Source organism: Phalacrocorax aristotelis, chromosome 22 (genome assembly GCF_949628215.1).
Source record: "Phalacrocorax aristotelis chromosome 22, bGulAri2.1, whole genome shotgun sequence".
NCBI classification, from domain to species: domain Eukaryota; kingdom Metazoa; phylum Chordata; class Aves; order Suliformes; family Phalacrocoracidae; genus Phalacrocorax; species Phalacrocorax aristotelis.
The window spans coordinates 5,630,179-5,643,504 of record NC_134297.1 but is presented as its reverse complement, the minus strand read 5'-3'; the positions used below and the strand labels follow the sequence as shown (position 1 = coordinate 5,643,504).

The following is a 13,326-nucleotide window of genomic DNA, read 5'->3' as shown; positions in this document are numbered from 1 at the left end:
CAGTGGATTTGATTACAGATTCTTGTTTCTCGCCTGGGCGGGTGCAAATCCACGTGCGCGGTACCAGAATCACAGTGCAAAGCCTGACTTGATGGTTTTTTAAGTCTCGGTGAGCTCTGCAAAACAAGCTGAATTGGGTTGATGTGGATTCAGGAGTTAAGTACATCAGAAAGCTTTCTTTGTGATTTAGCGAGCATCGCATTGAAGATGATAGATATTGCTCTAGTTTTGTCAGGACTTACATCTGGAAGCTATTGCTTCTTCCCGGGTGATGGCGGGCAATTCACTGCACCTCCGCTTGTCTCTTTCCACCTCTCTGAAACGGCAACGATAATACCTCCTTGGCCTATTTTTGCTGGCCAGACCGTAAGCTCAGTCTTTTTAAAGCGCACATGGGTTTCCTGGCTGGTAGTCCCAGCCGCGCCAGAAACACGGCGGGGCAATTGTAGCGCCGCTGTAATGAATTGCATCTCCTCAATGGACTACCTGGCTACTGGCAGAGCATCTCCCAGCTCCGTGCGGGCGGGTGGTCCCAGGAGGCATGTGCCGTCCCCTTATGCTGGGCTTAATGACACTGATGCATATTAATATTTCTTTTGGGTGGCATCTTCATGCCCTCCACTGTCCTGCCTCAGAGCCCCCACTGTTCTGGGAGCGTCTGATCCATAGTTGTCCTCCGGTGCATGATTAGCAGATTAGCTGTCGTGCCCAGAGCAGCAAAAAAATGAACTCCCAGAAGCCCTTCAAAACAGAGAATAATTCATTACCCACCTTGATTTCCACTTAAAATGTACTTTAACTACACTTCCAACTACAAACCCTAAATCACCCTCATGTTCACAAAAAATCCATCATTTTTTATTTTATTGCACGGCACTGGCATGACATAATCCCTTCCAGAGCGTCTTGGAGTGCTTTACAGATCAATAAATTACTTACCTGCACAGCAGAGGCAATGCGTGCAAGGCCATTGCAGTCATTCCAGCTCGGCGCAGCCCCGGCTCGGTGGGGAGAGGCGGGGCAGGGGTGTTCGGGAGTGGGGTCCAAACCAGGGATAGGGGTGTTGCAGTGGTCTGGGCTGCAGCTTCAAGCGGGTCGATGAATGGGGCTCGCCCAGGGAGGGTGGAAGGAGCAGGATGCTTTGCAAGTGATTTGTGACTCTCCTGCAAAGCACCGCAGTGGGGTGCCAATCCGCTGCTAGGCTCCGGAGAATGGCCTGAAAAAAAATAAACCGAGGAAGGTGATGGTCTTTATTATGTTCTGCAAGTGCAGGCTGATAACAGCAGCCGATCGTTTTTCACATACAGCCCTGCCGTAGAGCTTGTAGAAACCCCAGCCCTCCCTGGCTGCCGCATCGCGTCCTCCGCTCGTGCAGCAGCAGGGGCCGAGTGCTCCCTGCTTGCTCCTCATCCCTTCCCCTTCTCAGCCCCCCTTCTCATCACCCCCCCAACCCTCTGTGTGCCCTCTCTTTGGGTCTGGGCCCCGTGTATCTGACCTGCTCCCGAGTGTTCGTGACGGCCACGATGCAGCCGCATGGTTTTCATCCCGATCGAATTTCCCTTCCTTTGCACAGTGGTAAACCTTAGAGGCTCCTTGGAAGACTTCTTGTCTTAATGCCCAGCTCCTCTTGGTGCTTTTCTGGTTGCAAGGGTGTGACAGAGAGCCTGCACAGCTGCAGAAAGACCTGCAAGCCATGTGCATGCTTTGGGCGCTCTTGTTGCACCAGGAGCGACTGCTGCCTTTGGGGGAGTTCGAAGGGGGTGGGCGGTGTTTTCTCGGTAAGGTGCAGCTCTGCTGGGAAGGGTTTGTCATGGCTGGGAGGACAGGATGAGTACTGCAAGTGGGGTGGGGAAGAAGTACCATCTCACACACCATGGAGGTGTTGAGGAGAAGCTGTCCTGAGCCTCCCTAAAATGACTGAATCCCCTCTAGCTACACTTTCTTCCTGCTTCAACCCTGTCTTCCCTGCCTGCCCTTTCCCCTGTGTGTTCCTGTCAAGTCAGATGAGACTGATGGGCTACTGCATAGCATGTCGAGGTGGCGGGAGGAAGGCAACTCAGCCTCCTTCACCCGCATTTTGAGATTTGAGTCGGAGCAGAACCGATTGCGTTTTCATTTCCCTCTTTATGTCATTGCAGTGTCTCCGAAAATCACCGAGATCTCTTCTGACATCTCCATCAACGAGGGCGGCAATGTCAGCCTCACCTGCATAGCCACGGGCAGGCCAGACCCAACAATCACCTGGAGACACATCTCGCCCAAAGGTAAGACCCAAATGGTACCAGAAATATTCTGGGAAGGGCGCAGCTCCATTTGGAGGTGGCTGGGGAGCTCTCGTTGCCTGGTTCGCGTGGTACTTCAGTTGGAAAGAGGCGGTGACATGCACGGAAAGGACGTGATTTCAGGTAGGAGTTGGTGACTCTGGTGGAGGAACATCCATCTTGGCAGTCTGGGAGAGGAGCTTATGGTTTTGCTCGTGTGGAGGACTGGAAGTCGGTACCAGGTTGAGCTTGTCGTGCTTAGGGATTGAATGGGTTCGTCCGGCCCTATTTTGAAAAGTTTTCAGGGAATTCTCACACGTTGCTTCAAAGGAAGACTGTAAATAGTGCAAATGAGCAGGAAAACACACAGAGCATTAATTGGTGGCCTTGTTAATCGGTAAGCAAAACCTGAGCAGAACTGTGTGGGTGTGACTGCTGGGAAGCAAATTCCCATACGTGCCCATTTGGGAGCATATGATTTCAAAACCATTCCCAGCTGCTTTTTGGCATTTGCTTTGCATTTTACTGCCCTGTTATTCCCAGGTGGCTGCGAGTTTCTCACCGGTGAGCTGCGGGGTGAGATCTGGGGGCTTTGGGTGGGATGAGCCACCTGGCCAAGAGGCAGTTCCTGGCTCTGATCCTCTGATCCCATCTAAGCGCTTCGGTCTGACCTCAGTCATTTTTCCCCTGAGGTTTGACCAACGTGGGCTGCTGTCTGGGTCACCTGCCTCAAGTTCTCCACAGGGATGGCCCAGCCAGGCTGTCCAGCAGCCGAAGGAAAGAACACGGCGGCGGCAGTGATGGATGGCGCCGCGTCTGCTCTCTCTGTTCAGCTGCCTGACGATGGCTGCGGTGTCTCGGTGCAGCTCCATTGATTTTTTGCTATTTGTCTGCGCTGTAGCAAACTGCTGGGCCAGATCCATCACCCTCCATAGCCCAGACAGAGAGCGAGCTGAGTCGGCAGCATCTCAGCCCCTTCCCTTGACAGGAGCCTCTGTAAAAACCGTTCTCCCCAAGGTGCACATGTTGACTTACCCACCTCAGGTGGTCGTGCCTCTGAGAGGGTGGCCTTTGGTCAGGGTCTGTGCATGGATGAGTGGCGAAACGCAGGGCCCAGATCCATGTGCTCCTTGCCGGCCCCGAGGGCCTATCCATGGCATCGAAGTAGCTGTCACTGTATCTGTCACCATCAGGCAGCATTTATGGTTGAGGCAGTCCATGTGCTCCCACCTTGAAGCCTTTTTTTCTTTCTCCTCTCCCCCTTGTCTACCCTGACAATGTCTTTTTGTCTCGCTTGAGCTCCTCGCTGCCTGTTTTTCACACGCAACTTGTTTTCCCCGCAGCCCCGCTCTCCTTCCTGCATCCCCTCCTGCTCCCCCAGGACGCTCCTCTCCCACTCCCGTGCCCCTCGCTGTCTTCTCCCGCACGCCATCCATCCTCTCCTAACCAGGCTCCCGGCTTATGATGACTCTGTCTTTCGCAAGGGCTATTTTCAGTGTTTGCTGCCATCCAGCAGGTTTCTTTCCCCAGGGAATCTTTACCTGCGCTTGAACCAGATGTTTCCATTTTACTTAGGACTTAGCTGCTATGGAAACTGAGGATGCACCAGGAGAGGAAGAGTGAGCTAATCAGAAATTACCTGTGGCGCTGTGTAATTTGCAGCAGCAGCTCTTACCTGATTTTGGCCATGATTAGGCATTCTGCTTTCAAAACTCAAAGGGAACAAATGATCACAGAGATTTACTTGAGTCTGGCCTCCTGCTGATGGAGGGTGCTGAGTCCAGAGGTGGCCCGAGACAACTTCTACCCATCTCCATAGGCAGCTCCTCTGTTTCTCTCTCTGGGTCTGCCAAGCCACCAAGGGGGAACCTCTACTTCTCCATTTTGCATTCAGCACACATAGGAGAGACGAGGATTGGAAGCGTGGGCACTGGAATAAGAGCCAGGGCAGGTGCACAGAGGTGCCACAGCAGATGCCGAGATGGTAACCCTTTCCCTAGTAGGATAAACTCTAATTTGGAGAGCCAGGAGCAAGCGGGGACACAAAGCTAGCTGCCAGCCCCCCTCTCAGGTGTAGGTTTGCCTCGCTGCTCATCCCCGGGGAAGTCTCGAGCGAGCCGCCTCCTGTTCCTTCTCACCATCTTTCTCCGTCTCGCTTGGAGTGGTGGAGGAAAGGGACCAGGGAGAATTAGTTAAGGGAAAGCTGGTGCATAATTTAAGGGTTTACAGAGCGGATGGGTAAGCGGCTCTCACCGATGTCGCTGGGGAGAGGCTTTGATAGCGCTGTCTGTGCCAGGCACGGGCAGGCCGGTAGCTGAAGGAGCCGGTCCCCATGCTTACGCCGGCGAGTGCTCCTCTGTGCAAAGGCACTTCACGGGCTTTATTATTTTCTTGGCAGCTGTAAGCCTACTATGCAGCTCTTGGTGGGAAATGGAGCAAATAAGAGTGTTTGCTCACCGGGGGAGCGTGCGGTCGGGTCCTTCAGAGGATTTACACCAAAAGCAGCCCAGCTTCCCGGTCACTGATCTCACTCGAGACCCTCTTCCAGGCACTCCCAGCTCGCTGGACCGCTCAGCTCTTTTCTCTCCCATGCATCGCTCTGGTCCGGTGCGATACGTGTTTAGCGGCTTGGTCTGGTAAGCTCTGCTGAATTTTCGTGTCTGCAGTTGTTGCCATGTTATGGGAGCCGTTAAGCCTGTTTTTGAGGCACTGTTTGGTTTGGGGGCTGGAAGAGCTCCCTGCAGCTGGGAGCATTTTCCCTGTATAACTCAAGAGCTGAGTGACCCTGAGCAAAAGAGTTTTCCGCTAGTGAATCGCATGAGTTCTGGTCCTGTCGGTGCCTTCATCACCGCTCAGAGCCTTGTGCAGTGGCTGGCCCTACCTGCGCCCATCCTCATCCTCCTGCCATGAGCAAAAGCAGGATGCTGGCTCTGGAGAAAGGACTCGCGAACCCATTACCAGTCCAGCCAATATGTGTTACAGCCTATCTTCTGTCTCTGCCTCACCCCTCTCTGTCCTTTTTTATTTCTTCTCCCAGTAATGCTGTACTAACCCACAGGAACTCCTAATAATGCAGCTGAACAGGTTGAGGTGGAAAAAGAAGGGGAGCTGGTTTAGTAACACCTTCTCCTGCCTCGGCGGAGGGGGCTTAACGGCACTGGGGCTCTGCCCTGGGCTGGGGCTTCAAACTGCAGCTCACCAAAACCATACTGGGAAGCCAAGATCTGGCATGCGAATGGCTCCATCCCCCCTTGGCACCTCGGTACTGCCAAGACCATTAGGATGGCAGTCAAGAGAGACATCCTCAGCAGAGTGAAGGGAGGGAGGAGGGCAAAGAGGGAAAGAAGGATGTAGATAACTGTGGTCAGGATATAACATCCAGCATGAAGGCAGAGCACCTTTCCAGACGATATGTAGGTTGTGCAGGGGACTTGGACGCTGGCGGCTGAAAGGCGGCGTTGTGTGTGCCCATGCACATTCGTGTTTGCACCCATGGGTGCCGAGCATGTTTGTTTCGAAGCCTTTGGTTGTATTATGGTCCTCAGCCTTGCGGAGCCGATGCCATCTGTAAACTGCGGCGAGGCCTTCTAGGTAACAGTCTGGTTTTGGCCACTCAGGTGTTTCCATAGTTACTGGGCTCTTTATTTATTTTTTGGGGGTAACTGATGTTGTCATGGCGATTGCCATGTTGTCAGGTTGCTTTTCATCTCTCAGCAGACGCAGGCTGCACGTTCTTGGCTAGGAAAAAGCGCGGCGCCCCGAGCTGCCGGGCACAGGGCAACGCCAAAGCGCGCGGAGCGAGCGGCACCGTGTTGAGCTAACCGGGGGATATTTATCCATGCTGCAGACACGAGACTCGTCGTGCCTCCCTTAAGCCTGGGAAATGCGCTGAGGAATTGCAGTGAGGGTTCTCCCAGGAGGAATGAGGGCTCGGCAGCCTCTGTCCAGGAGAAGCAGGCATGGCTTAGTAGCAATGATAACGAGAGCTCTGTGGTTAGACAGCAAGCAGGGTTATTCTGCCGTGACAGGGCCAGGGACACGAGGAAAGGGTGTGAAAACTAGGTGTGTGCATGCAGATACCTTTGCCTGGCCAACACCGGTCTGCCATGCACGGGCGTCCTGAGCCAGAGGCTGCATCCAAGTCGTCATCCTTAACGACCCTTGATGGACTTTTCTGCCATGGTTTTGTCTAATTGCTTTTTGATTATTGCTGTAGTATGATGGATTCTGGTGTAAGGCTTAAGACAGAGGCTGCCAGGGTAGGAAAACATTACGCTTTGGCTTGATGGTGTATTTACTCTTAAGAGGTCTGATCGAGAGGTCTTTATAGTGGGAATCCCTCATTAATCTCAGGATTAGGCTCGGCACTGAAAGCTAGATCCCATGTGGAGCCAGAGTCCTGAGCTGAGTCTGAGCTGTGATTTGTGGGGTAGGTGCTGCCTGGGTGCTTCGCAACGCAGAGGCACGAGTCAGGGGAGATGCTCGGAGGGTCCCGATGTTGCCGCGGCCCAGCTATCCTCACCAATCAGTCCGTTTAACCTCTGTGGCCCTCCACGTCCTCCCTGGAAAAGGTACAACAGCAGTCCCTTGTCTCCCAGGACCGATGAGAGGATAAATACATTCAAGACGTGAGGCACTCAGACGCAGTAGTAATCACAGCTCGGATATGCACTTAAGATAGATGAGACACAGTGGCCTAATGTGGCAGAGGTCTCATGAGATCATCTGTCTATACATCAGCAGCAAACCAGCGAAGGGACTCTGGGAGAAGTCCGGTATATTTGGATATATTGATTCTCTCTGACTCTTGGGGGGGCTTAAAACAAGAGGACAAGCAACTGCAAAAAAAAAAAAAAAAAATCCAGCTTGAAGAGTTACTTGTCCCTGGGAAGGGAACACGTCCTCCCCTCTCGGAAGTTTGTCCATTAAGCACATCATCTGCTCGCCTTCATCTTTCCAGGATCCTTTCTGGACAGGAGGCAGGGGATATTTGTGGGTTGGACGTGAGATCTGGAGCCTGGCTGGGAGGCATCAAGAAAAGGGGGATCCACTTGGGTGGGAAAATCTCCGCCTGCTTCTGTGCTGCCTTGTCCCTCACAGTGATCAGCTCAGCATCCCGCAACGTTGCTCCCTTTAACCCTGCCTCAAGCCACCTAATTAACTTTAGGCCAGAAAGTTGTGCTCTCTGATGGTCCTTTTAGCAGGGAAATCTCCCTTGGAGTGAGCAGATGGTTTGTGTAAGGCTGTTTCTGTGTTCATCCCAGGTCTCGTGTTTCTGCACTGTCTCTTGTCTCCTGTTGAGGGTTCAGGTGGTTTTGGAGGAGGCCAAGCACCCGCCTCACCTCTTTTCTTGGTGTTCAGGCAGCAGGGAGATTTGTCCGCATTGCCTCGAGCAGAACACAAACAAAAAACCAACCAAAGCTTGTAGTGCCTTGCAGAAACGCTGTCTTTGAGCCCATCTTGAGGAAGAAGGACTGGGGGAGATGACGCGTGAGCCAACACAAGTGGTGTCTCGAAGGAGGGACGCGAGTCCTCCTACCGTGGCTGTATGATGGAGCGCAGAGCCAGCCCTGAGCTGCAGCGTTGGGTTGGTCACTGTGCCATATGTGACGTCCCACCTCACCTCATTGCACGCATCCCCCCGGTCTCATGGTGGCCAAGTATCTCCCGGAGGCTCATCCGACTCATTCGGTGGCCGAACACCTCGTCCTCCTTCCAGGAGGCAGTTGCAGGCCTGGGCTCCAGCTAAATTAACTGAAGCATTTCAACCGGCTCCAATCCTGTCGGCAGCTCAACCGTCCCCTTGTTTACTGTTGAAATAATTACTGCTTTGCCATAATATTAGCTCTGAGCCGTGACTCCATTACCATTATCGCCGGAATATTACCCATTTATTATCTCCCAGCAACCCTGGAAGATGAACACTAGGCTTCAGAGACCAATTGTTTTACAACAGACAGGATCTTGGTGTGCATTGTTTAATGAGGTAAACTACATTATAGCCGGCATTAATTTGGCTGCGGTGCACTCCACTAAATCATTGTTAACCTGTAAATCTGCCACCAGTTTTGATATGCGCTTAATCAGAGCACGCCGGACAGATCGGCCGGGAAAAGGGTCACCAGTGGCCTGGCTCCATTTGCATCGCGTGGGGTGCAAATAAATCGGTTGCAGCGCTCTTGGAGAAGGAAGGCACTGAGATGGACGCTAGTTTTGTGCATGGTTGTGGTGAAGGAGGAGCTGGCGGCTGGCATTGCCAGGGGTCGCTTGCAAAGCTTGGGGACGTGCGCTGCGACCAGCAACGGGATCCCGCCAGGAGCAGGGTGAATATTTAGCCCCTTGAGCGCCAGCAGCTTCCCCATCGGCTCCCATGGGAGCAGGATCTGGCCCAGCAGGAGCCAGCATCCAGCAGCATCGCATCATGGGCTCTAGGGTTTGCTTTCCTCGAGGAGTGACTTAAACGCAGTTAGCGTGCCAAGTGCTAAGCGCTTGGTTGTGGGTAGCTTCTTTTAGCATTTCCCTTCCGCTGACGTGCCCTGCTTCCTCCTGCTTTTTTCGAAGCAATGGGAGATTATGTACTTGTACATGTATATATATAAAGTAATATTTTTGATTCCCCACATGGTGGAAATGAACTCTCTGAGCTGATTTGTTTGCATATTTGGCATAGCTGCCTTTAAAATATGCATCTCGGTACGAAAATAACAAGACCCCTACCAGCTACAAATGAGATAATGTCTTTCCCTTAAGAAAAGGAGGGGAGGGGAAAAAAAACCCGCTCTCCTTCAGCACATTCCCTAAACATAGCTTTGCAATGTCACGCTTTCCCTCCTCGCCAGAGGCAGAGTGTGCTCAACCCCTTATCTCAGCCCGGGGAAGCAGGTGGGCCCGTCGTTCTCGTGCAGCAGCGGTGCTGCCGGTTGCTGCCCTACTGGGGGGCAAAAGCAGGCAGCTCTGCCTGCACCCCCATGTTTCATCCTTCTTCTCGTCCCGACGGTTGCTGGCTACCTTTTCTGCAAGGGCGAGAGCCGCCGCGGTGTTACAGATGTTCCCGAAGGGTGCTGCTGCCGTGCCTGGCGTGAGGGAGTTGGCACCCCGTACAAAGCGGTGTTAATAAGGAAATCAGAGATTTATTTTTCTGGCTCCCGAGCCGACATTTGCATGACAATCTCATCAGCCCTGCATGCGCGAAGCGGCGGCAGGACCAGTTTAGGGCAGCCGGGGAAGTTTCTATGCGCTCCCGTGGCCTGTGATAACACCCTCGCCACCCCCCGCCCGAGCATCCCACCCTCGGCTTTGTGCGGAGATGGCGGTTTTCACACCGCCGGCAGCATCATCCCATGCCGGTGGCTTTTCTCCATCCCCAGCAGTCCCTCGGCTGAGAACAGGTTATGTTAGTTATTTCTTTGGCGTGGTGGGATGAGGCAGACAAAACCCAACACGCCGCCGGCTTGCTGGATTTTCTGTCTCTTCTTCAGCGCTGAGCACGGCTCCCTCCTTCCCCAGTAAATGCGTGGCTTTGTGTCAGCGGCTCGCTCCCTGCCTGGGACTCGCCTTTCATTCAGCTGGCGTGGGGAAGAGCAAGGGACGGGAGTGTCTGAGATTTGAGAGATCTCCACACAAATTAAAACCTTTTATCAGCCCCTAATAGCTGTGCAAACTAATTATATTTGGGCCAAACTTTGCCGGAGACTCCCCCGAGGTATTATTATAAAAATCTGAGCTGTGGAAATGCGTCCCCATTCTGTCAACACCGGGTCGCTTCAGCTATAGAAAACTCAGCTCCGGCTCATTTTAGCTCCCGTGATGTGCTTTGCATAAGCTGCCGCAGTTGTTTTCGGGGAGGAGAGAGCCCGGCTGGGCTGCCTCACACATGGCCCAGGTCTGCCGAGCCAAGGGCAGGGCTGGGTGCGGGGGGAATAGCACCAAAATATTTATTTGCCCGAGCCCTGCTTAGCCCAGCTCGGTCTGCACTGCTGTCCCGCAGCCATCGGCACGGCCTCGGGGCTGCGGATGTGCGAGTGGGGTGCCTCCATCCCTGGAGGGATGGGGTGACGTGACAAGGGCCGGGAAGGACACCCGGAGAGGTGGTGGAGATGCTCAAGCCCCAGCAGGCAGGAGATGGGAATGAGCAGAGGGAGGAAGCTCAGTTCTGCCACGAGGCTGATCATGGATGGTTTTCCTGTTGCTGGGGGGATTCTGATGGCGTTGGAGCTGATTTCCCTCAAAATTTGTGCCTTTCCTTTTCCCTGGTGTCGCCCTTTGCTCCCTTCCTTCCCTTGTAACATCGGCTCCGCTCACCAGCCTTGCACGGGGCAGGGCACTGAGGCCAAAGACATCTCCCGCGTTCGCCTGCCCGCACCGTCCATCGGCGGAGGCAGCACAAGGACACGCTTCTAGCCAAACTCCTGCCCTTGCCATGGTTGCCCTGGTGGGAAGGAGGTTTTTGCCCCCTGCTGCCGTTCCCCTGCTGCCCTTGCACTCTTCCTCGGCGCAGATTGCCGGCTAATGGGGTGGAGCTAGCATGAGCGCTCTCTATTAATGGAGCAGAATATAAACAGAATAAAGCCTTCATTTCCCGGGCTGTGATTTCATTATTAATATACTTTACAGTTCACAGGTTGTTCATTTGCTTCCGTGTTTTCTCAGCTGGTGTAATCTGTGGCGCAGAGTGAGAAGAGTCATAAAATTTCCATTTCCAGTTGAATGTGCGTCCAATTCGCCGTGAAATGTTTCTCTCTGTCGTGAATATTAAGTGCCCAAGGAGTCAGTAGCCGCAGGATTAGGCAGGGCAGGTTGCCAGCCCCTCTCCGCATCCCGGGGGGTGCAGAGAGACGTGGCTGAAGAGGAGGAAAGGTGGCAAGGCGAGGTTTAGGGAGCAAGAGGAGGACTGTGTGGCAGAGGGGGAAAGGGGGAGAAGAGAGAAACTATGCAAAATTTGCTGGAGGGAAAGGGAGTAAAGTTGGAGAGTGGCAAAGAAACTGGCAGCAAGGAGGGATGTGGTGGGCAAAGGATGCTCCGACGGAGCAGACCTGCGCTCCACCTCCTCGTTTCCCTGTCCCATGGCTTTGATTCTTGGCAGGGAAGATGCTGCACCAGTGTCTTCTCCAGCTTGTAAATCAGTTGTTGGTCTCTGCGCTTGGCTAGTGCCGCGGGCTTCGGGGCTGTGCCCTTCCCTTAGCCTAAACGTGGGTAGAAAGAGAGTTTCCTTGCCTCTGGTGAGGCTGAGAAACGCTGCTGCGCTTGTACAGCTCGGGGTAACGTGGCCAGCAGGAAAAGCGGGGAGATTTGTTGTGTGTTTAGTGTATTCTTCAATGGTTTGTAGCAAATGGAGCGGTTGCTCTGGGGCAGGTGGTGCTGCCACGAGGCTGGGCAGGCAGACTGCACCAGGGCTGGTGGTGCCACGGAGAGGTGCCCACAGCTGCAGTGCCGCTGGCGGCAGGCACATCTGGCGGCACAGCTGGCACCTTGCTGCAGCTGGAGGCGGTGACGGATGTGCGCCCTGGTTAGCCCTCCCCTGCCCACCACCCTGTGTTTGCAATAGCGGTGCCTGATGTGGTGTCACTGCTGGGGGAAGAGGACAAAAAGCCAAATCCCAGTGGCGTGCCCGGGCCGTGGGGATAACTCGGGCACTTCCCGGAGCTGATGGCACTGTTTCTTTCTGACTCTTTGCTGAAATGACTTCTGCCACTGCATTCCTCGCTGCAGGGGAAGAAAATGCCTCTTCCTTTCCCATCTTCTCTCGGTCAAGTCAAGATAATAATAGTCTTTTTCTGATCCCCTGAACTTTCCCATCTGCTTGGTAAAACAATGGCAATTCTTTTTCCTTCTGGTCTCTCTCCTTCTGTCTTCCTCTCTTTTATTTTTATCCTCCTACAGTATAATTTAAAGCCAGAGCAATGCCGTAGCCCATGGGTTTTCCCCCTTCCTGTCATACGCTGCTGTTATTTAAAATGGCTTTTCCCTTGCAGAGCAATGCCTCTTGCTACGCTCCCAGCACCTGTAGCAGGGCCAATACCTTCACAGGAGGCCTGGAGAGGGGATAATGGGCTTGAGAGATGGGACCCAGCCCAGTCTCCAGTCTCCCTGTTCCCAGTCCCTCCCAGTGCCCAGAGACCAGCATCACCCATCCCTGCAATTCCTGGCACGGCCCATGGCTCCCCATCTCCACGGCATCCTCGCCAGCCCCCCGTGCTCCCCAGCCAAGCCGAGCCCATCCGTCTCGCCGCCCGTGCATTTCCCCCAGCTTCTCTCAGTAAGCTGCAATATTGCGAATGATCCTCCAGAAATGGAGACATCAGTGCCATAAAACACGAGGGACAGAGCAAGGCCACTGGGCTGGAAAATAGCGTGTCTGAAAAAATAAAGACGGACTAAAGATGATGGAGGGGAGGCAGCGAGCTTCACCCTGCCGTGATTCGGACGGCTCCGGGGGTTGAAGACAGTTTGGGGAGTCCCAGGGGAAGAGGAGGGAAAGAAAATATACTCAGTTTGCAGAAATGCATGTCTGGGCTTGCCAGGAGCTCTGTGCAGGGGTACGCGGGAGAAGGGAAAGTTTCCCACATCCCCATAACTTCTTGCCAGCACTGGGGATGGATTTAGCCGGGACTTGATGCTTATTTTTTTCACTCTAATGCCATTATACCACTCGCTTCCCATCCTAGGGATATTTTCTTAATGCGGCTGAAATACAGCTTAACTGAGGTTACAGCCATTTAACGCCTTGGATTGCAATTGCTTCTTAAGAGCTTGTCCTACGGAGAAAGCCTTTGGGTTTAAATCTGCAGCCAGAAGGACCCTGCGGTCCTGGCCGCCAGCGGCTGTTTTTCAGACAAATCCGGAGGAAAGCAGGGCTCCTCGAGTTTGGCTGGGGACGGGGATGCTTTTGCCTGCAGAGCAATGCCGGTTGCATGCAGGAGCACGTGGCTGGGAGGGGATGTGGTGGATCTCACCACCAGTATCCCCGCTGGGTATTTTTTTTGGGGTGCTTTGAGAGAGTCCTGCAAATAGCGGGCAGGACCACCTCACCTCATTTCTTGGTGTTATCTCTCCTCGCCAAGCCTTT

At 53.7% G+C, this 13,326-nt stretch overlaps 1 protein-coding gene across 5 annotated transcripts in view; it reads left to right on the top strand.

Moving 5' to 3' along the window:
- LOC142067489 (protein CEPU-1) overlaps nucleotides 1-13,326 on the top strand; it is a 353,823-nt gene that overhangs the window by 321,486 nt on the left and 19,011 nt on the right. For all 5 annotated transcript variants that reach the window (XM_075116134.1, XM_075116137.1, XM_075116138.1 and 2 more), the window contains one exon: nucleotides 2,139-2,264. In XM_075116134.1, coding sequence (XP_074972235.1) covers nucleotides 2,139-2,264 — 126 coding nt within the window. The remainder of the gene's footprint in view (nucleotides 1-2,138; nucleotides 2,265-13,326) is intronic.